The following is a 25000-nucleotide window of genomic DNA, read 5'->3' as shown; positions in this document are numbered from 1 at the left end:
TTGTATCACTTCCTGTTCCGGAGCACAGCGGTGTTTTTCTGTATCTGTTAGCTGTTTAATCTGCGCAGTTAGATTGATCTAGTTATCTAGATTACGATTTGTTTCCCAGTGTAATCTTTACGTGCCTTAACTAAAGCACTCCTTCTGCTGAATCACCTCTAAATTATTTACACATTATTCACTTTGCGTGTTTTTAGGAATCCGCTAGCTTAGCGTAGCTACTAGCTCTTAGCCGATTTAGCATGGCGGCTTCTCCTGTCTCTCCCGCACTTTTCTGCTCTGGGTGTGAAATGTTTAGTTATTCCTCGGCCTCCTTTAGCAGTAACGGTACTTGTAATAAGTGTAGCTTATTCGTAGCTTTGGAGGCCAGGCTGGGCGAATTGGAGACTCGGCTCCGCACCGTGGAAAATTCTACAGCTAGCCAGGCCCCTGTAGTCGGTGCGGACCAAGGTAGCTTAGCCACCGTTAGTTACCCCCTGGCAGATCCCCAGCAGCCGGGAAAGCAGGCTGACTGGGTGACTGTGAGGAGGAAGCGTAGCCCTAAACAGAAGCCCTGTGTACACCGCCAACCTGTTCACATCTCTAACCGTTTTTCCCCACTCGACGACACACCCGCCGAGGATCAAACTCTGGTTATTGGCGACTCTGTGTTGCGAAATGTGAAGTTAGCGACACCAGCAACCATAGTCAATTGTCTTCCGGGGGCCAGAGCAGGCGACATTGAAGGAAATTTGAAACTGCTGGCTAAGGCTAAGCGTAAATTTGGTAAGATTGTAATTCACGTCGGCAGTAATGACACCCGGTTACGCCAATCGGAGGTCACTAAAATTAACATTAAATCGGTGTGTAACTTTGCAAAAACAATGTCGGACTCTGTAGTTTTCTCTGGGCCCCTCCCCAATCAGACCGGGAGTGACATGTTTAGCCGCATGTTCTCCTTGAATTGCTGGCTGTCTGAGTGGTGTCCAAAAAATGAGGTGGGCTTCATAGATAATTGGCAAAGCTTCTGGGGAAAACCTGGTCTTGTTAGGAGAGATGGCATCCATCTCACTTTGGATGGAGCAGCTCTCATTTCTAGAAATCTGGCCAATTTTCTTAAATCCTCCAAACCGTGACTATCCAGGGTTGGGACCAGGAAGCAGAGTTGTAGTCTTACACACCTCTCTGCAGCTTCTCTCCCCCTGCCATCCCCTCATTACCCCATCCCTGTAGAGACGGTGCCTGCTCCCAGACCACCAATAACCAGCAAAAATCTATTTAAGCATAAAAATTCAAAAAGAAAAAATAATATAGCACCTTCAACTGCACCACAGACTAAAACAGTTAAATGTGGTCTATTAAACATTAGGTCTCTCTCTTCTAAGTCCCTGTTGGTAAATGATATAATAATTGATCAACATATTGATTTATTCTGCCTTACAGAAACCTGGTTACAGCAGGATGAATATGTTAGTTTAAATGAGTCAACACCCCCGAGTCACACTAACTGTCAGAATGCTCGTAGCACGGGCCGAGGCGGAGGATTAGCATCTTCCATTCCATCTTATTAATTAATCAAAAACCCAGACAGAGCTTTAATTCATTTGAAAGCTTGACTCTTAGTCTTGTCCATCCAAATTGGAAGTCCCAAAAACCAGTTTTATTTGTTATTATCTAACGTCCACCTGGTCGTTACTGTGAGTTTCTCTGTGAATTTTCAGACCTTTTGTCTGACTTAGTGCTTAGCTCAGATAAGATAATTATAGTGGGCGATTTTAACATCCACACAGATCCTGAGAATGACAGCCTCAACACTGCATTTAATCTATTATTAGACTCTATTGGCTTTGCTCAAAAAGTAAATGAGTCCACCCACCACTTTAATCATATCTTAGATCTTGTTCTGACTTATGGTATGGAAATAGAAGACTTAACAGTATTCCCTGAAAACTCCCTTCTGTCTGATCATTTCTTAATAACATTTACATTTACTCTGATGGACTACCCAGCAGTGGGGAATAAGTTTCATTACACTAGAAGTCTTTCAGAAAGCGCTGTAACTAGGTTTAAGGATATGATTCCTTCTTTATGTTCTCTAATGCCATATACCAACACAGTGCAGAGTAGCTACCTAAACTCTGTAAGTGAGATAGAGTATCTCGTCAATAGTTTTACATCCTCATTGAAGACAACTTTGGATGCTGTAGCTCCTCTAAAAAAGAGAGCTTTAAATCAGAAGTGCCTGACTCCGTGGTATAACTCACAAACTCGTAGCTTAAAGCAGATAACCTACTGGTGGTTGGCTCTCACTGCGGTATTGTATCACTTCCTGTTCCGGAGCACAGCGGTGTTTTTCTGTATCTGTTAGCTGTTTAATCTGCGCAGTTAGATTGATCTAGTTATCTAGATTACGATTTGTTTCCCAGTGTAATCTTTACGTGCCTTAACTAAAGCACTCCTTCTGCTGAATCACCTCTAAATTATTTACACATTATTCACTTTGCGTGTTTTTAGGAATCCGCTAGCTTAGCGTAGCTACTAGCTCTTAGCCGATTTAGCATGGCGGCTTCTCCTGTCTCTCCTGCACTTTTCTGCTCTGGGTGTGAAATGTTTAGTTATTCCTCGGCCTCCTTTAGCAGTAACGGTACTTGTAATAAGTGTAGCTTATTCGTAGCTTTGGAGGCCAGGCTGGGCGAATTGGAGACTCGGCTCCGCACCGTGGAAAATTCTACAGCTAGCCAGGCCCCTGTAGTCGGTGCAACTCGTAGCTTAAAGCAGATAACCCGTAAGTTGGAGAGGAAATGGCGTCTCACTAATTTAGAAGATCTTCACTTAGCCTGGAAAAAGAGTCTGTTGCTCTATAAAAAAGCCCTCCGTAAAGCTAGGACATCTTTCTACTCATCACTAATTGAAGAAAATAAGAACAACCCCAGGTTTCTTTTGAGCACTGTAGCCAGGCTGACAAAGAGTCAGAGCTCTATTGAGCTGAGTATTCCATTAACTTTAACTAGTAATGACTTCATGACTTTCTTTGCTAACAAAATGTTAACTATTAGAGAAAAAATTACTCATAACCATCCCAAAGACGTATCGTTAATCGTTATCTTTGGCTGCTTTCAGTGATGCCGGTATTTGGTTAGACTCTTTCTCTCCAATTGTTCTGTCTGAGTTATTTTCATTAGTTACTTCATCCAAACCATCAACATGTTTATTAGACCCCATTCCTACCAGGCTGCTCAAGGAAGCCCTACCATTATTTAATGCTTCGATCTTAAATATGATCAATCTATCTTTGTTAGTTGGCTATGTACCACAGACTTTTAAGGTGGCAGTAATTAAACCATTACTTAAAAAGCCATCACTTGACCCAGCTATCTTAGCTAATTATAGGCCAATCTCCAACCTTCCTTTTCTCTCAAAAATTCTTGAAAGGGTAGTTGTAAAACAGCTAACTGATCATCTGCAGAGGAATGGTCTATTTGAAGAGTTTCAGTCAGGTTTTAGAATTCATCATAGTACAGAAACAGCATTAGTGAAGGTTACAAATGATCTTCTTATGGCCTCGGACAGTGGACTCATCTCTGTGCTTGTTCTGTTAGACCTCAGTGCTGCTTTTGATACTGTTGACCATAAAATTTTATTACAGAGATTAGAGCATGCCATAGGTATTAAAGGCACTGCGCTGCGGTGGTTTGAATCATATGTCTAATAGATTACAATTTGTTCATGTAAATGGGGAATCTTCTTCACAGACTAAAGTTAATTATGGAGTTCCACAAGGTTCTGTGCTAGGACCAATTTTATTCACTTTATACATGCTTCCCTTAGGCAGTATTATTAGACGGTATTGCTTAAATTTTCATTGTTACGCAGATGATACCCAGCTTTATCTATCCATGAAGCCAGAGGACACACACCAATTAGCTAAACTGCAGGATTGTCTTACAGACATAAAGACAGGGATGACCTCTAATTTCCTGCTTTTAAACTCAGATAAAACTGAAGTTATTGTACTTGGCCCCACAAATCTTAGAAACATGGTGTCTAACCAGATCCTTACTCTGGATGGCATTACCCTGACCTCTAGTAATACTGTGAGAAATCTTGGAGTCATTTTTGATCAGGATATGTCATTCAAAGCGCATATTAAACAAATATGTAGGACTGCTTTTTTGCATTTACGCAATATCTCTAAAATCAGAAAGGTCTTGTCTCAGAGTGATGCTGAAAAACTAATTCATGCATTTATTTCCTCTAGGCTGGACTATTGTAATTCATTATTATCAGGTTGTCCTAAAAGTTCCCTAAAAAGCCTTCAGTTAATTCAAAATGCTGCAGCTAGAGTACTGACGGGGACTAGAAGGAGAGAGCATATCTCACCCATATTGGCCTCTCTTCATTGGCTTCCTGTTAATTCTAGAATAGAATTTAAAATTATTCTTCTTACTTATAAGGTTTTGAATAATCAGGTCCCATCTTATCTTAGGGACCTCGTAGTACCATATCACCCCAATAGAGCGCTTCGCTCTCAGACTGCAGGCTTACTTGTAGTTCCTAGGGTTTGTAAGAGTAGAATGGGAGGCAGAGCCTTCAGCTTTCAGGCTCCTCTCCTGTGGAACCAGCTCCCAATTCAGATCAGGGAGACAGACACCCTCTCTACTTTTAAGATTAGGCTTAAAACTTTCCTTTTTGCTAAAGCTTATAGTTAGGGCTGGATCAGGTGACCCTGAACCATCCCTTAGTTATGCTGCTATAGACGTAGACTGCTGGGGGGTTCCCATGATGCACTGTTTCTTTCTCTTTTTGCTCTGTATGCACCACTCTGCATTTAATCATTAGTGATCGATCTCTGCTCCCCTCCACAGCATGTCTTTTTCCTGGTTCTCTCCCTCAGCCCCAACCAGTCCCAGCAGAAGACTGCCCCTCCCTGAGCCTGGTTCTGCTGGAGGTTTCTTCCTGTTAAAAGGGAGTTTTTCCTTCCCACTGTAGCCAAGTGCTTGCTCACAGGGGGTCGTTTTGACCGTTGGGGTTTTACATAATTATTGTATGGCCTTGCCTTACAATATAAAGCGCCTTGGGTCAACTATTTGTTGTGATTTGGCGCTATATAAAAAAATTGATTGATTGATTGAGATTTTTCGAGTAGAGTTGACAGGGCCTTTGCAGCGGCTGCCCCCATCGTTGGAATAGTCTCCCTTTCAATATGAGGACGTTCCTGACCCTAAAGACTTTTAAGTCTTTAAAAACCTACTTGTTTTCTCTGGCGTTCCCAAAATGAGCAGTTGCACCTCTATCTTTTAATCATTATTCTATTTTTTTTAATTCTGTTCTTATTTATTTTATTTCCTGCTGCAATTTTATTGTTATTTTTTAACTTATTTACTTATAATTGAACATAATTTGGGACCCGCTTTAGTTTATTTGTACAGCACTTTGGTTGGCTGGTGTCATTTTAAATGTGCCTTAGAAATAATGGTTGAGACATAAAAAGGGTTCAGAAAGGAGCTGATCTGTAGAAGAGTGGATAGACTGAAGAAAGATGAGAGTGTTGAATGTAAAGATTTATTCAGCATGCTACAGAAGTAACGCAGAATACACCAGAGGGAAAATTTCAAAAGCAGGATACCATGTGACACCTCCCCTCCCTCCCCATAGGACACGTGTGTGTATAAACTTCAGATTTCATTCAAAATAAAGGAAAAAAACATCCTCCAACCCTTTGTGAATATTTGTCTCTCTGAATTTAAAGACAAGTTAAAATTCTAGGAATGATTTCTTCTTCTGAAATGTAACAAATGTTTAAATTTTTCCTCCCCATTAATATGAACTGAAGGAATGGAAGGCACACAAACTTTGGTCCAAGTGAGTAGCCCTCTCAAGTAAACTGTCACAATGGACTCATCCTGACTGTCTTCCACAGCATGCAATACTTTATCATCCAAGACCCTAGTATAATTATACGTGCATAGAAAACCACCTTCACTGACAATTACATCTAAAGGCTACAAGAAAAAAAAAAGCTTAAAAACAAAATACAGAGAACCACATTGTGATCATTAAAAGCATGAATTATGTAATCACATCAAATGTAATTCTACTTTTACTAGCAGTCAGAGGCTGCTTAAAAAGGAAGCTTGAGATTTTAACTTAATTTAAAACTACATTTAACAAAAACAAAATAGGTGCCTGAAAACGTCAAAACAGATTTAATTCTCTTCAATGGCAAATAATACCACTTCAACTTAAAGCACAAAAGGCTAAACACAAACACGTCTAGATACAGGGACAGTTGAAACAGACAAGTAAGGCACATGAGTATCTTTCCAACTAATAAACAAAACTCATACTATCATGTCAAGGAACAATCATGTCAACAAATACAAATACAGAGATACAGTTAGGAGTAGAATGCACTATCTGTACCAAATTCAACTGTTCCTCATGAAGGAGATACACATCAAGGTAGAGTTCAGTCTCTTATCATGGAATGAAATCAACTTGCTTCAATCAAATCACCTGATTAACATGGTCCTAAAATGTCCAGACTGTCTAATGATGTGCTGAGCAGCTAACCACAAACACATACTGTCAGCACGTAGTGGACTTGGAGAAGGAAACTCTCAGATGTTGGTTGCCTCCCATATTGTAGTTGTGAAGGTCAATTAAAGCCTGGGTGGCTTCCTCCACAGATGACATCTGGATTAAAGCCATTTTAGGATCCCTGAAAAAAAAAATTGAAGTGTTGAAAAGTTCTTGAAAAACTCACTGGAATAACTAGAACAAAAAATTCAAAATGATATGGACTGTACCAATGTCAAGTTAAACTTATGATTGAGCTCTTTTCACTGGGGACTGAAAACAGTTTTTACATACTGGAAGAACTTGAATGCTTTCACAGTGCCTCCAGTGTTGGAGAACAGGAGCCGTAGGTCATCTTCAGCCACATCTTGTCTGTAAAAAAAAAAAAAGATGGAATCCAAACAAATCCAACAAGACCAAGCATTCATGATATGCACACTCTTAAGGCTATGAAATTGGGCTATTAGTAAAAAAAATGTAGAAAAGGGGGTGTTCACAATAATAGTAGTGTGGCATTCAGTCAGTGAGTTCGTCAAGTTTGTGGAACAAACAGGTGTGAATCAGGTGTCCCCTATTTAAGGATGAAGCCAGCACCTGTTGAACATGCTTTTCTCTTTGAAAGCCTGAGGAAAATGGGACGTTCAAGACATTGTTCAGAAGAACAGAGTAGTTTGATTAAAAAGTTGATTGGAGAGGGGAAAACTTATACACAGGTGCAAAAAATTATAGGCTGTTCATCTACAATGATCTCCAATGCTTTAAGATGGACAAAAAACCAGAGACGCGTGGAAGAAAATGGAAAACAACCATCGAAATGGATAGAAGAATAACCAGAATGGCAAAGGCTCACCCATTGATCAGCTCCAGGATGGTCACAGACAGTCTGGAGTTACCTGTAAGTGCTGTGACAGTTAGAAGACGCCTGTGTGAAGCTAATTTATTTGCAAGAATCCCCCGCAAAGTCCCTCTGTTAAATAAAAGACGTGCAGAAGAGGTTACAATTTGCCAAAGAACACAACTGGCCAAAAGAGAAATGGAGGAATATTTTGTGGACTGATGAGAGTAAAATTGTTCTTTTTGGGTCCAAGGGCCGCAGACAGTTTGTGAGACGACCCCCAAACTCTGAATTCAAGCCACAGTTCACAGTGAAGACAGTGAAGCATGGTGGTGCAAGCATCATGATATGGGCATGTTTCTCCTACTATAGTGTTGGGCCTATATATCACATACCAGGAATCATGGATCAGTTTAGATATGTCAAAATACTTGAAGATGTCATGTTGCCTTATGCTGAAGAGGACATGCCCTTGAAATGGGTGTTTATACAAGAAAATGACCCCAAGCACACTAGTAAACAAGCAAAATCTTGGTTCCTAACCAACAAAATTAATGTTTTGGAGTGGCCTGCCCAATCCCCCGGACCTAAATCCAATTGAGAACTAGTGGAGTGACATCAAAAAAGCTGTTTCTGAAGCAAAACCAAGAAATGTGAATGAATTGTGGAATGCTGTTAAAGAATTTTGGAGTGGAATAACAGCTGAAAGGTGCCACAAGTTGGTTGACTCCATGCTTCGCAGATGTGAAGAAATCATGAAAAAGTGTGGTTATACAACTAAATACTAGTTTAGTGATTCACATGATTGCTAAAAAAGCCGTTTGAACATAATAGTTTTGAGTTTGTAGCATCAACAGCAGATGCTACTATTATTGTGAACACCCCCTTTTCTACTTTTTTTTTTTTTTTTTTACTAATATCCCAATTTCATAGCCTTAAGAGTGTGTATATCATGAATGCTTGGTCTTGTTGGATTTGTGAGAATCTACTGAATCTACTGGTACCTTGTTTCCCATGTAACAATAAGAAATATACTCAAAACCTGGATTAATCTTTTTAGTCACATAGCACTACTATTATTCTGAACACTACTGTATAGTTCAGACTGCAAGAACAACAAGCACATCAACAACTAGTTTTGCCTCCGTTTTATTTTTCATCTCCTGTGGTCAGTTAGCAACTGAGCAAACCTGGAGTTGATTGACATTGTGCATGAACATAAATTTGTATAAATCATATCGGTAACTATTTGTAACCCAAATACAGCTTTCGTAAATTTGTTTGATGCTTGGAAAAAAGTGCGAACATCAACCCTCCAGTATAAAATTTGCTCTAAATCAATATGCAGATCATACAACATACAACATTCATAAGGGTTCACTGCAGGATTGGGGGAAGGGCAGAGGAACCCAGATGAACAGGTGCAGTGACGATGAGAAAAACTACCAAAAAAAAAAAAAAATCAGGCTCAACTCTGTCTCTGTAAGACTGACTAAATTATTCCATTAACCTTATATGATTATGAAATCGGGGGGGTGCAGTAGCATACATGTCTATAGAGAGTACAGATATAGTTGTGTTCAAAACTATAGCAGTGTGTTTAAAAACTGACTAAAGCCCAAACTACTTACAAAACCTTTTATTTCTATACCCACAAATACATTGAGAATGCTGAGCATTCTATTCCAAATCAAACCCCTGCTGGCAAATGCTGTTTTGCTACAAGTGCTTGCTACATTCTGCTAACATTTCAAGGACTTGTACCAATTTTAAAGAAATTTGTCTAAAACATGTAAGGAGTTGATTTCAGATTGCACGCACCAACCCATGAAACTGGCATTGTCTAGGTTTGTTAATCAAGGGCCATAACTCATCTAAAATGTGTCAATCTTGTACAACATTACAATATGTGTATTATCAACCTATAACAAGGATTTGTACCAAGTTACATGAAAAACCATTTAAAAGTGTGAGGAGTTGATTTCAGAATGCAAGCACCCAAGTATGAAACTGATGGAGTCTAGCTTTGATATTCAAGGTACATAACTCTGCTAAAATGAGCTCAACTTGAACGATATTAAAATATGCGGGTTACGAACCCATAACAAGGAATTGTACCAGGTTTTCCCAAAGTGCTGACTAAAAATGTGAGAGGAGTTTGTCATAATGCAGGCACCCACTCATGAAGTCTAGATTTGTTAATCAAGGGCCATAACTCTGGTAAAAACTGGCTCAACTCAAAAGATATTATGTATATTACTAACTAATAACATGGACTTGTACCAAGTTTCATAAAAATTCCTCCTAAAAGTGTGAGAGGAGTTGATTTCAGAATGCTTATATCCTTTTTGGGATGGGAACCGACTGACCGAAATCACCACAACATAATCCCCTCCCAGGGAGACTATTCTGCAGTGGTTGCAGCTCTGTGGCAACAATCTCATCTTCCATTCCAGTGACATACTGGCCCCTGTCAATGCTCTTCCATGCAGATGAGATACGCTCAAAGGGTTTGATATGTGGACCAGTTGAGGAAGACAATAGTTCATGATACACCTTTGCCATAATTAACTCAAGTATGTGGTGCCAACTGTTATGTGTCGGACGCAGCTCGGAGAACCGACCAGCGTTTGAAGGACCCAGTATGAAATAAGCAGAGCACGGTACAAAGGTTAACTGAATTTAATACATAACAGTGACCATAATAATAATAAAAAGTGCGGTCTGGCGTGGTGCGCTCCCAGCAGCGCTAATGGTCCGGAGCCAGAAGCTGTTTCGGACCCAAGGACCCCGCCGACACCCCCCAGGTGGCCGCAACAACCGAGTCTGTGAAAGAAGGAACCATTATGTGAGTCCACACTCTACACACAGAACACTTAAAGGTGTACAAACAGCAAACACTTCCTGGCTTGATTACTGATCAGCTTCCAACCTGCAGGCATGGAACATCTCGTTCACAAATCACCACAGCAGTGGAAGCTGATACATGACTAACATACAGCTCAATACAATAAGGTGTGAGGGACACCACATTTACTGACTGTATAACTGTTAGTCACAAAATCCAACGTACCTCAGGAAGTGTGCTGACGAGCGTGAGACCTCACCCTCTCCTCTTTCACAGACCGTGCATCAAACCTGGACATTCTCAGCGTCCGCTGCTGATGAGATGGCTCCCGAGACGACGATCTCACCCGTCTGGTCACAAGGTCGAGTCTCTGGCAAATGCACACTGTGCACTTCAGTCTTAAATGCCAACATACTCCAATCCCTCCAGATGCACCTCAGCTGTGAGTCCTGACGAGTCGCAGGTGATCAGGGTGAAGTCCTAACAGCCTCAGCAACACAGCCACTCAGTCCCAAATGCATGCCACCTGGGAGGAAACAAAAGGCAAACAAACCAGCAGCCAGGCCCCCCCAGCCATACAACAGTACCCCACCCTCACGGGAAGCCTCCCGGCGACCACACACACCTGGCCCAGGAGAAACACCCCCCTCCAGGGACCATGGCTGGAAACCACGTCCGCGCTCGTCCTCCAACAGACTGCCCGAACTGGCTGCATATTTGCCCTTGGTTCTAACAGTCTTAGCACAGGTGTGGCCAGGAGTTCCTACACCTGTGCGGTCAGCCTTTCACCAAAACATGTGTGATTAGTCAAAAACAAAACAACCAAAACATCCCCCCCCCTCCCCAGGGGACCGTCCCATCAAACCCCAGGGAAGGGGAGAAAGGAAAAACAACCCAACAAACAAAAACGCTAAAACACCCCCCCCCCCCCCCCAAACGACACGCCGGGACCAACACCCCCCAGAGGGCCACTCGCCAACTCCAGGAGTAATAACCACGGCCGAGGTCCCTCTGGGATCCACCGTCACCCATGGGGACTACCAGCGCCCCCCAGAGGACCACTCGTCAACCCCAGGAGACGCCTCCCCACACGACCAATGGACCCAGCCCCGGCCGCCCACGGCTAGATGGACCCAACGCCCGTTCCCCCCCAGAGGACACCACAGTCAAACCCTGAGGGCGGAAACTGGGGGAGGGAAAACAAAATAAAAACCCCAAAACCCCCCCCCCCTCCCCTCCCGGGTGCAGAGGCCACCTGGGAAACGCCCAGCACAACCCAACTGCACCCCTCCAGCAATGCCGACACTACGGCACCCCCGGCTGGAGTCAGAGGAGAAGAGAGGGCATAACAAAAAACAAAGAGAAAAAAAAACAACCCGAATACCACCCCATCACCCCCCCAGGGGACCGCTCCACCTAATCCTGGGGATGTGAAACAAAAAGAAACAAGAAAAAAAAAAAAAAAAAAAACAGACCAACACACAGTTCTTTGGGTCCCCGTCTTTTCTTTTTTTTTTTGTTTTTCTTTTTTTTTTTTTTGTGTAGCAAAGGCTGCAGGATCGCACCCCCAGACAAACAGTGGACAACAAAAAAAAACAAAAGCCCACACAAAAACCCACTCAAAAAACACCCACACAAAATGAACCAACACAAAACAAATCAGTGAGGTATACCGTCAAGCTCAACCAAATGGAACACACCTGTTCCTACTCAAGAGCTTGACGGTACCGTGATTCAGTCACCACAAGGGGGAACCAGAGTGCTAAAAAATGAAAAACCCCCTTTGGTGACAAAAAACAAACGAGCTGCATCTTCGTGCGCAGCTGTGTGCAACAACCAAAAAGTGCTCAACTAAAGAACGCCGGAGCTGAAACAACAGACGCAGTAGTTACCTTTTATCCGGGGAAACGGGGCTACGACTGTAGCACAGGAAGCCCAGCGACCCGTGCTAACAGAGCTCCGCCGTGCGCGTGAACCCATTACAAACGCACTCTTGCAGCTCCCGTTTAAGCCTCTTATCCGGTCGGAGTGTGACGCGAAGCTGTCGCCAGTCACACTCCACCACGACCCACGGATAAGGCACAAACACAGGACACGGCTGCAAGAGAGCACAAATTAGTAACCAGTAATGGGTTCTCAAACACGCACCTTCCGGGCGGAGAGCCCCGCAACTGATCCGGATAACCACTGAACGTCTGCTGCCGCCTTCCCGGCGCGTAACCGTCTCTGCTACCGCTGGGTCCGTGGTGTTTGGCCAGAGACTACTGTTATGTGTCGGACGCAGCTCGGAGAACTGACCAGCGTTTGAAGGACCCAGTATGAAATAAGCAGAGCACGGTACAAAGGTTAACTGAATTTAATACATAACAGTGACCATAATAATAATAAAAAGTGCGGTCTGGCGTGGTGCGCTCCCAGCAGCGCTAATGGTCCGGAGCCAGAAGCTGTTTCGGACCCAAGGACCCCGCCGACACCCCCCAGGTGGCCGCAACAACCGAGTCTGTGAAAGAAGGAACCATTATGTGAGTCCACACTCTACACACAGAACACTTAAAGGTGTACAAACAGCAAACACTTCCTGGCTTGATTACTGATCAGCTTCCAACCTGCAGGCATGGAACATCTCGTTCACAAATCACCACAGCAGTGGAAGCTGATACATGACTAACATACAGCTCAATACAATAAGGTGTGAGGGACACCACATTTACTGACTGTATAACTGTTAGTCACAAAATCCAACGTACCTCAGGAAGTGTGCTGACGAGCGTGAGACCTCACCCTCTCCTCTTTCACAGACCGTGCATCAAACCTGGACATTCTCAGCGTCCGCTGCTGATGAGATGGCTCCCGAGACGACGATCTCACCCGTCTGGTCACAAGGTCGAGTCTCTGGCAAATGCACACTGTGCACTTCAGTCTTAAATGCCAACATACTCCAATCCCTCCAGATGCACCTCAGCTGTGAGTCCTGACGAGTCGCAGGTGATCAGGGTGAAGTCCTAACAGCCTCAGCAACACAGCCACTCAGTCCCAAATGCATGCCACCTGGGAGGAAACAAAAGGCAAACAAACCAGCAGCCAGGCCCCCCCAGCCATACAACACCAACATGGCAAAGTCAGAAGCTTGCTATTAAATTTGTCCTGCAGCAGAACACAAGCACTATGATTTATATTATTAAGCATAGAGCTACCTCTAAAATAAGACATATCATGCTAATAGGTCAACCAAGTATTTATCTCAAGTGGAACAATTTTAGGGACTGAGGTCAAGTAAATTCAGAAAGTTTTTCCCATATAATGCATTGGCACCCTAGGGGCCATGTCATTCTGCCATCTTTGAGGCCTTTGCTGGATAGCCAAGCAGTGGAGGACTTGGACCCATGTGATGGTGCATTATTATGGCATGTGACTCTAGAATGTTTTTAGAACATTAGAGCTGAATGATTTTTCGAAGAAGTACTCAACCCTTTTACTTCCTGTTAATTATGTCATTTTTAAATGTTAATTTACTGTCTTAATGTGTAGGGTGTTGTTATCATATACACACTATTATTATATGGCTGCAATGCAACGTGCGCTCTGGCTCTGATTGGCTAATTTCCAGTCTGATATTTTCCCATATAAGACCAGGTACCATGACACGGGGTGGTGGCCAAGTGGTTAATGAACTTGGTTTCAGTGCAGAAGGTTCCCGGTTCGAATCCCACCCCTGCCACATTTCTCCATGTAATGTGGAGTTGCATCATGAAGGGCATCCGGCGTAAAACCTGTGCCAATTCAACACGCAGATCCGCCTTGGATTTGCTGTGGTGACCCCAAGTGCAAAACAAGGGAGCAGCCAAAGGGACTTACTTTTTAGACCGGGTACCATGACAATTGGTCCAGAACACGTATCACATCTGTTACAAACCAGAAAGCTAAAAACATGATTAGAAAAACAAGCTGGACTTGAACATACTGCATAATTATCAAAACAACATTAGAAAAAACACTGAGATAGAAAGCTTACCAGCTAATGACCGGACCATCTGTAAACAAGTTGTTCACGGAGGTGAAGAAAGCGAACAAGTCCAACTACGAGCCCAACACCGTCAGCAGCTTTCATATTCGGATGATACCATAAGTTCACGTGCTTATATATGTAATAGCCATATAATAAACAAATTATTACCCTCACTGCTTGGTCTGTACGGTAATATCACCCCCCTTTCTGATATTTTCACGTACAGACCTCGCGCTCGGTTAATGATGCTTTATTATTATATTTTATTATTACTTCTGTTGTTTCATTTGATTTTTAAATGGACCACAATGTATTTTTAATGTATTTACAATTATATTATATACTTATGTTGAATTTACTTAAACTCACGCATGCATGCACTTGTGCTTTTAATATAAATATGATTTACCGCCCCCTGCTGGAATGGCGTGTGAGTCTAGAATGTAGTTAGCAACGTGAGCTAATATCTGTAGTTTTTCCAAAAATATTAGTCCTATCAATGTTCCATTTTGGCGGCATTCATCCTTGAACCAAAAGACAAACGCACGCCAAATGGCAAATGTCAGCTCTCCCCAATTTCACTGTGATCGAAGTTATGCATGCACGCATGTTCGATTGCAATGTCCCTGTCAAATAAAACAAACAAATAAATAAATAAATTCAGAAATACCTAGAATTAGCAGGTACAACTGATTGCTGCACAACATTTAGACAAGCCTGGGAAATATTGGGAGAATATAGTCTGGTCTGATGAGATCAAAATTGGATGCCATAATACACACCATATCTGGAGGTCAAATGGCACTTCACCCCAAAAACACCATACCATACCATCAGTGAAGTTTGGAGATGGGAACATCATGGTGTGGTGCTGTTTTTAAGTATATGGCACTGGCAAACATCATATAATTGAAGGAAGGATGAATGGAAAAATGTACCTAGACATTCTCATAAATAAAATCTAATAAAATGATGAAGATTAAATTAGGGCGGACATTTTAGCAAGAAAATGATGCTAAATACAGCCAAGGAAACTTTAAATATATCATATAGCAGACGAACACACTGATATTTGAGAAGTAAAATGAAGTTTCGAGCATTTACAGAAAGTGTGCAATAACTATTTAAAGCAGACCTGCATTGAAATAAATGCAGTCAGATCTTTGGACCAAAAAATGACATATTGACACATAAGATCCTTCTGAATGTAGTAAAGTAGATCTGCAAGCCCAGATCTGTCATTCAACAGAGAAATCTTCATTTAAAAATGACAAATTTACAGCTAAAATTTAGCCCTCCACAAAACTGTCACCACATCAGGGACACTGCCGAGACGTCAGGGAAAAGACCCTATCCCAGCATGCATTGCGCGCGCCAACTGTAATTTGTGGATTTACGTCAGTTTGCATCTGCACCATTTTCATGTCTTACACGGAAGGATCTACTTTTTTTAAAACTTCATATTGTCTTGCAGCACGTTTGGTGAGTACACATTTCTTTTATTTGTGCTTGAAAATTATTTTGGGGGACTTTTTCATACGCCCGTTTGATTGAGTGGTGTCGCATTGAAAATCTACTGTCTTTCACCTCCTGTGTTACCGTCGCGGGGTACGGAGGCAGGACCCGCAAAAAATTCAAGTCATTAAAAAGATATAAACCTCTCTCAGCGACCATGGAGCTCTGCGGCTCCGATTACCGAGACGTGCGGCGCTGTGGAAAATCTGTCCTTGCAGCAACAGGTGTCACCGGCGCTCCGCATCAAAACAGCGAGCGTAGTCTCTGGACTTTTGCCAAGTTGGCTGCACCTCCATTCAGTAGACAGGGACGTGGTGCCGGCTGCACAGCAGACACGGGGGGGATGCGAGTGGCCCGCTTCAGCGTTTACCGAGCACGCAGACTCAGTAAGAGCATCGGAGGCAGAGAGTGAGGCGTCGGGGAAGAACGTCGCCCGCTGTCGATGTCGCCGCTGATCTGACCATGCAGAGATGTATCTCACATTCATTGCAGCTTACTTTTGGATGCTGAAACCAGGATGTGTATAACAGTAACATTACTAACAGATAAAATCAATTTCAATGCGGGATCTGACTGAAGGCGGGAGAGCACCGTCTTCTGCAGGACGTCACTGCAATGACCCGGATGTACAAACAGTTTTCGCTGAGGGCAAAATTTTAGCTGCAAATTTGTCATTTTTAAATGAAGATTTCTTCGCTGAAATACAAATTTGGGCTTGCAGATTTACTTTACTGCATTCATAAGGGTCTTATAAATACATATCAGAAATTTATTTCTGAGATCTGACCACATTTATTTCAATGCAGGTCTACTTTAAACAAAATTAGGCAGGTGCATAAATTTGGGCACCCTTGTCATTTTATTGATTTGAATACATTTAACACTAATTATAAGAACACAAAATTGGTTTGGCAAGCTCATTGAGCCTTGACCTCCTTACACAGGTGAATCCAATCATGAGAAAGGGTATTTAAGGTGGCCATTTGTAAATGATTCCCCTCTTTGCATCTCTTCTAATGAGTGGCAAGATGGGAATGTCTAAACAACTCTCAAATGACCTGAAAAAGATTGTTTAACATCATGGTTTAGGGGAAGGATACAAAAAGCTTTCTCAGAGATTTCAGCTGTCAGTTTCCACTGTGAGGAACATAGTGAGGAAATGGAAGCCCACAGTACTAGTTAAGGCCAGAAGTGGCAGGCCAAGAAAAATCTCAGGTAAGATGAAGCAAAGGATGGTGAGAACAGTCGTAGTCAACCCACAGACCTGCTCCAAAGACCTACAACATGACCTTGCTGCAGACAGCAGGGCTGTGAAATGAAATTTGTGAGATCTGAGGAAAATTTGCAGGGGTCTGGGGGGCACAGGCCCCATGGGATCCCAGAAACCAAATTAATTTTTTTATTTAATGATACATTTTCAGCATCTCCTGGACCAGAAAATCTCAAAATTAGTGCATATTTAAATGACTCTGTACTCAACCTTTCATTTGAACCATCAATGATCATGTTGAAATAACAGAATATGATGTGGAAGTAGGACCTGGAATGATTTTCCTTTTAATTGTAAACCAAATTATGCATTAACTCAGACCAATTAAACTACATGAAATTCATGAAGACAGAAAAGACTGTTAGAGCATTTCAACAACCACAGCTAAAGCTTGTAAAATACAAGCTTGTCTTGTGTAAATTCCTGTAAATCCACTCAAAGCCAGTGTCTTTTTCCCATGAAAAAAGTCTACATTAATAAAAACTCATTTACATTCTTGTGTAAATTCATGTAAATCCATTTAAAGCCAGTTTCTTTTTCCAATGAAAGAAAGTCCAGATTAATGAAAAAAGTCACATAATCTTATCTAAAATCCTGTTTGAACAGCACAATGTTTATTTCCAGAGAGAGAAAAAGTCTTGCTGTGTTTCCTGAGGGCACAGTTCGCGTTTCCCGTTTATCTTTCAGGTATGTTCATGAAGCCAGCGACAATTCCACGGATTCTTGTCCTTATCAGACTTTTTCAAAGTCTTTCTCGCCACCTTCTCTCTGTCCGACGTCGGTCCATGACAGAGACATGCTGCACAAGTCTTCTTTTAAAAACTTTAGAGCTCTAAAGGTTTGCGATGTCCACATGTTACCTTTAGCTTAAGCTTCGCACAGGAGACACACAGCGTCGCCGCAGCAACCAACCAGTCTCGCTTTATGACAGCTGTCGCAACAGCCAGGTTTTTTTCTCCTCAAAACTCTGCGGATCCGAGGACACTGATTTGTATCTGTAACACACAGATCAGTGTCTGCGGACCACCAGGGTCTTATAAAACTTGCACTGTGTCATAAAAAAAGAAAACATTGCGATAGACATTTTAAAAACTCAGTGACGATAACAATTACAGAGTAAAACACTAACACCCCCCTTCCTCCCCATGATGGAATCCACAGAATTTTGCGGAGCCGCGGAGTTCTCATAGCCCTGAGATAGTGTCTCTGTACATTGTCCAACTATACAGCGCACTTTGCACAAAGACATGCTGTATGATGCTATAATGCAGAGGAAGCCTTTTCTGTGTACACGCCACAAACAGTTGGTTGAGGTACGCTAAAGCACATTTGGACAAGCCAGCTTAATTTTGGAATAAGGTGCTGTGGACTGATGAAACTGAGTCATTTGGACATAAGGGGCAGTATGCATGGCTGAAAAAGAACACAGCATTCCAAGAAAAATACTTGCTACCTACAGTAAAATTTGGAAGTGGTTCCATCATGCTATGTGGCTGTGTGGCCAGTGCAGGTACTGGGGATCTTGTTAAAGTAGAGGGTCACATGGATTCCAGTCAATATCAGCAGATTCTTGAGAAAAATGTTCATGAATCAGTGACAAAGTTGAAGTTGCGCTGAGGCTGGACCTTTCAACAAGACAACGACCCTAAACACTGCTCAAAATCTACTAAGGCATTCATGAAGAGGAACAAGTACAACATTCCGGAATGGCCATCTCAGTCCCCAGACCTGAATATTATTGAAAATCTGTGGTGTGATTTTAAGCGGGCTGTCCATGCTCGGAAACCAACAAATCTGAGATGTTTTGTAAACAAGAATAGTCCAAAATACCTTCACCCAGAATCCAGACTCTCATTGGAAGCTATAGTGTTTAGTGGCTGTATTTTTTTCTGTTGGGGTGCCCAAATGTATGCACCTGCCTAATTTTGTTTAAAGAATTATTGCACACTTTTTTTTTTCAAAATGTTTATTGCCTTTTTCATTTTATACACACTCTCATACAAAGAGACAATAAACCATGGGTTAAAGCAATACATTTTCATTAGGGCCGCGTAGGACAACATCCTATCATTATTATTATCATTTATTTATGATTATTCTTCACACGCCATTTCACTTCACTTTCACTGTTATTTCGGCCTGATTTCCACATGTTGTATTTGAACGAACTCCGAGGGATTTTGTCCAATGCATTTCACATTTCTTTCAGATCATCCAGAGACTGCACAATCAGTCTCAAAAGTTATCGAAAGCTTTTCTCTATGTCGAAGGGTGTGGTCGCCATGGTGCCGCCATTTTGAACCTTGGCCATGGAACATCAAATCATGATAACTCCTTCATGCTTTGCCTAATTGACTTGAAACTTCACATGTGATGAGGGTTGGCCCCTCAACACACCTGGCCCCTCTGTGCTCTGAGCACCCCCTAGTGGATGAACCATCAACTTCTCATAACTCCTTCATGCATTACCTGATTGACTTGAAACTTCACGTGTAATGAGGGTCAGCCCCTTAACACGTGGCCCCTCTGATTGTGCACTGAGTGCTCCCTAGTGGATGAACAATCATCGTGTCATAATTTCTTCATGCATTGTCTGATTTGCTTGAAATTTGTACTGTGTTATGAGGGTCTGCCCCTGTATGCACCTGCCCACATCTAGTCACAAGGGGATGCGCTGGCCTGGGTAGGCGGTTGCGCGTCACAAGGGCCCATATATGACTGCTTGCAGTCCTAGTTATTATTCTGTGCAATTTGAAATCCTAATTTTGGCCTTTTCCCATGCTCAAAAACTCACCAAACTTTGCAAAGTTGTCCGGCCGCATCCGAATTTTGATATTTTGGGGTTGTCACACATGGTCGCAGTGAAATGGCGAAATAACACCCCCTACAACTTTTCAAAAAACCCTCCACATTGGGGTTTTTGTCGTTGCCTCATGAAATTCTGTACACATACTTAGCATGCTGGGACGCACAAAAAAGTCTGTTGACGTCATGGTGAAATGTCCACAGGAAGTCGGCCATTTTGATTTTAAGTTTCGATTTTGAGCTAATTTTTGCCATTTTTGGCCATTTCCACCACTTACATTTTAACAAACTCATCCTAGGGATTTCATCCAATCGACTTCAAATTTGGTACACATCATCATGACCCCATGCTGATCAAAAGTTATCAAAAGAATTTCTGTATGTCAAAAGGCATGGCTGCGAGGGTTCGTCAAACTCTGGCGAGTGTTTCGGAGCACGCCGTTTCACTTCGAACGGCTGTCACGCCCACATACTTCATCTTAGATCCTTCAAACTTGCTGGAGCTGAGGGCTCCGCCCTGAACGTCTGCATATATTAACTTCCCACCTAACACATACCGCCCCCGGAGGTAACAGGAAATGTCCTATTTTTACTTAACAGGTACTGATGTCACATAGTTAACCCCGTCAACTTCATTCCACTTCTAAAACATGCAGAACAAGTTGGTGAATGTAGGCCAGGGGTGGCCAAGTTCGGTCCTTGAGACCTTCCTGACACTCTTAGTGGTCTCCCTGCTCCAACACACCTGAATCCAATGAAAGGCTCATTAAAAGTCTGCTAACGAGTCGACATAAGTGTCCAATGGAAGACAAAGTGACCAGTGATGGGTGGCTCTGTCCTTAAGGGGGGAGTGTTCAGCTGTTTAACAGTCTAATGGCGGTGGGAAAGAAGAAGTTCTTGAACCTGGTGGTTCTGCATCTCACCGTCCTGAATCTGCGGCCTGAGGGGAGGAGTGTGAATAGTTTATGTTGGGGGTGAGTGGGTTCTTTGATGATGGAGACAGCTCTCCTGTGGACTCTGCCGTGGTCGATGCACTTCAGAAAGGGTTGTGGGGTCCTGGTGATCTCTTCTTTACCACTCTCTGCAGGTGTTTGTGGTCCCACACAGTAGAGCTGCCGTAAATCACAGTGATGCAGGTCATCAGGAATGACTCAAAGATGCAGCTGTAGAATTTGCTGAGGATCTTGGCTGCCATCCCAAATTTCCTCAGCCTCCTCAGGAAATACAGTCTATGCTGAGCCTTCTTCACCACCTGTGTGGTGTTGAATGTCCAGGTGAGGTCATCGCTGATGTGGACCCCCAGGTACTTGAAGTTCCTCACCCTCTCCACCTCAAGACCTCAGATGAACAGCGGCTGTTGAGGCCTCCTCTTCTTCCTCATGTCCATTATCATCTCCTAGGTCTTGTCTCTGTTGAGGGTGAGGTTGTTGTCTCCACACCACGTCACCAGACTGTACACCTCCCTCCTGTAGGTCGCCTAGTCTCTGCCAGTGATGTGTCCTATCACGGCGGTGTCATCTGCAAACTTGATGATGGTGTTGTTAGGGTGGGAAGCAACGCAGTCGTGGGTCAACAGGTGTAAAGGATGGGGCTGAGGACACAGCCCTGTGGGGTCCCCATGTTGGTGGTGATGGTGGCTGACGTCCTTCTCCCAATCCTGACAGACTGTGGCCTGTCAGTCAGGAAGTTGAAAAGCCAGTCACAGAGGGAGGGGTGAAGTCCGAGGGCTAGCAGTTTGTGGGGGACGACAGTGTTGAAGGCGGAGCTGTAGTCGATAAACAGCATCCTAATGTAGGAGTCTTTATTTTCCAGATGGGAGAGGGAGATGTGAAGGGTGGCGGCGATGGCATCAGACGTAGACTGGTTGTGCATGTAGGCGTACTGTAGTGGGTCGTTGGTGTCCGAGATGCTGTTATTAATGTGAGACAGTATCACTCTCTCAAAGCACTTCATAATGATTGAAGTGAGTGCTACTGGCCGGAGGTCATTCAGACAGGATGGGGGGTTCTTCTTGGGGAGGGGGATAGGGAGGGGAACGGAGGCTTTGACATCATATTTCGGCCCCAAAACATGCATAACACCACGTGCGCATGTGTGGTAAATTTTCCAAATGACGGAAATCCGTTGTGGTGACGGAGAACTTTTAACCCACGCAATAAACAAATAAGACTAAATAAGGTGGTAAACAGTGGCCCATACAGATGGTGACATTTTTCAGTTCAAAATACAACTTTAAAAATTAAACACAACAGGAAAGAATCACACTTAAATTTATGCCGAAGATATGGAGAGATATGGGCTCTGTGGGAAATCATGAGTTGAGTCACTCTAACTCTATTACAGACACAAAGTTTTCGCATTGCTCCAGGTATCTTTCCACTCACCCTCCAAAATTATACAGTTGAGTTTCTTCTCCCACAGTTCCCTCAAATGTGAGGTGTGAACTGTAGAGTACCTTTTAAGGATATAGCAGAATATTCTAATGGAGGCAGGTGACCTGGTAAAAAAAAAAAAATTGCCTCTCTGTCTGATATGTCCTGATGTACAGAATCTGCAACATTCCCACAAATAAAATCCCTCGCCTGCAGATATTGATAAAAATCCCTCCAAGGAATATCAAATTCTCCTTTTAACAGATTAAAAGATATAAGAACATGTCGTTCAAAAAAGTCCTTCAGTTCAGATAAACCTTGATGGGGCCAATTTTGAAATCTATTGTTTGTCATGTCTGGTACAAACTCAGGCTTATTCCATAATGGTGTAAACATAGACATTATGTTTGTGCAGCCTTCTAGGCTTCTTACCATCTGCCACGCTGTAGCCGTAGTGAGAGTAATCGGATTAGAGCAAGAGAGCCTTATGGATCAAATGTTTCTTTGAAACAGTAGGGTTGCTAATGGACATTCAGACATGAAACTTTCTATATCCATCCATAATGAGTTAGGTTTATTATACACCCAGTCAGCTATGATTCATAAATGCGTGCTCAGTAGGTCATTTTTAATGTCTGGAAGATCTAATCTTCCCTCTATTGAGGGGCGGCATAGCATGGCCATCTTGAGGCATGCCTTTCTTTTAGACCAAATAAAGGAACTAAACCAACTGTTTAATTGTCTTGTGAGACAACATTACCAGAACCATTTGAAGTGGGCAGAGTAACCTGGGGAGAACATTCATTTTTAATAACGCAATTCGGCCCATCCAGGAAATAGGACATGTGTTCTATCTCTCCAGGTCAAGCCGAATGTGGTCAAACAAAGAATTTAGGAGTTATGTGTATTCCCACGTAAATAAAACCCTCCGGAGACCATTTAAAGAGGAAAGATCTCACAGAAGCTTGTTGCAAATTAAAAAGGCCCAGAGACATAGCCTGAGACTTGGTAAAGTTTATCTTGTAGCCCGAAAAACTACTGAAAACATTGATTGTCTCAATAAGGCAGGAAATAGAGGTCTCTGGATCCGTCATAACAACCAAAACATCATCAGCATAAAGTATGATTTTATGTTCCGTATCTGCAATTTGAAGACCACTAATGCTATCATGCTCTCTGATGACCTCAGCCAAAGGTTTTAGAGCAAGGGCAAAGAGCAGGTGTCACAGGGGGCACCCCTGCCTTGTTTCTCTAGATATAGCAAAGTAGGGTGAGTGCGATCCATTTGTGAGTACTGCTGAGAGAGAATGTTTATACATGATTTTAATCCAATTTATAAAGACTGTTCCCAAACCAAACTTATTCAGTGTATAAAACAAGTAGGATCACTCTATGCGGTCAAATGCTTTCTCTGCATCTAGGGAGAGCACAAGGCCATTGGAGTGATGTTGGAAGTATTGAATTATATTTAGTATACGGCGCATGTTATTATGGGAATTCTGACCTTTTATGAATCCAGTTTGGTCCTCTTTAATTAAGATGGGTAATACTTTCTCCAACCTGACTGCTAACACTTTAGAACAATTTTTCTGTTCGACGTTTAATAATGAGATGGATCTATATGATGCGCAATCTTCAGGGATCTTGTCTTTAAGCATCAAGGAAATATTTGCTTCTCTAAGGGAGTTGGAGAGTCATTATGCATGTTCAACAGAGGGTCAATTAATATATCATGGAATTCTTTATATAACGCCACACTAAGTCCATCTGGACCAGGGGACTTACCAGATTGTAACTTTTTAATGGTATCAAGTACCTTTTTTTTTTTTTTAAGAAACAGTGGCATCAAGAGCAGTTTTCTGCTCTTCTGACATACAAGGCAGGTTGAGCAAGGAAAAGAAATCATTAATTTTCTGACATGAGTTAGGCTGTTGTTCAGATTTGTATAGATTTTCGAAGAAGCTTTTAAAAGCGTTATTAATGCCTAAAGCATCAAAGGATTGGTTGCCTTGGTTATCTACAACTGAGCCAATAGTTTGAGAGTCAGACTTTTTTTTTTGTTAAGTATGCCAAATATTTCCCTGCTTTGTCACCACTTTCATAGTCTTTGTTTTGCAAACCTGATCTGATTTGAAGCTTACGTTGTCAGGAGGGAGTCTAAAGCACATCGAATTGCAGAAGCTTCTTTAATTTTGTGTGAAGAAGCCACTAGTTTAGAAGCCAGAAGTCTCCCACAAGAGGGATGAGTCATTAGTAGAGCTGGAATTTGTAGAGTAGAAAAACCTAAACTCGTCCCCAAGGTATGAGGAAAAGCTCTCATCTGACAATATAAGGGATTTAAATGTCCAATATCTGTTTCAAGCTAATTGGTGTGATAGTTTATATTGTAAAAATACAGCAGCATGGTCAGAAATGGTAATTGGGCCTATTGAACAACAAACAGAGCACAATGAAGATCAGGGGAGCAAAAATCCTTGAATATGAGTGTGAAGCACCTGAGGACAACGTGTATTCTTTTTCAGTGAGATGCTGAGCTCTCCACACATCTGCATCATCCATGTCCTCACAAAATGCACACAAAAAAACTAACTTGACATGTGAGGAAAGTGAGGGTCTACTTGGTGGGGATTTATCTATAACAGGGTTAAGATGACAGTTAAGATCACTTCCTGTTATAGTATGTTTCGTGCCAAGGCTAATTACTTCAGAGGATGCAGCGGATAGAAGACGTGTTGGGTAGCCAGGTGGGTTGTAAATATTCAGTATTGAAATTTCTTCGCCAAAAAGTGTT

General features: G+C 42.4%; 1 protein-coding gene across 1 annotated transcript in view; it reads right to left on the bottom strand.

Moving 5' to 3' along the window:
• Window positions 1-6567: 6567 nt before the first annotated feature.
• LOC117510748 (polypyrimidine tract-binding protein 2-like) overlaps window positions 6568-25000 on the bottom strand; it is a 92898-nt gene continuing 74465 nt past the window's right edge. The window contains 2 exon segments of the mRNA XM_034170623.1: window positions 6568-6700; window positions 6853-6930. Coding sequence (XP_034026514.1) covers window positions 6568-6700; window positions 6853-6930 — 211 coding nt within the window.

This window comes from Thalassophryne amazonica, chromosome 1, assembly GCF_902500255.1.
Source record: "Thalassophryne amazonica chromosome 1, fThaAma1.1, whole genome shotgun sequence".
Lineage (NCBI taxonomy): Eukaryota > Metazoa > Chordata > Actinopteri > Batrachoidiformes > Batrachoididae > Thalassophryne > Thalassophryne amazonica.
This window is presented reverse-complemented; position numbering and strand designations above follow the sequence as displayed.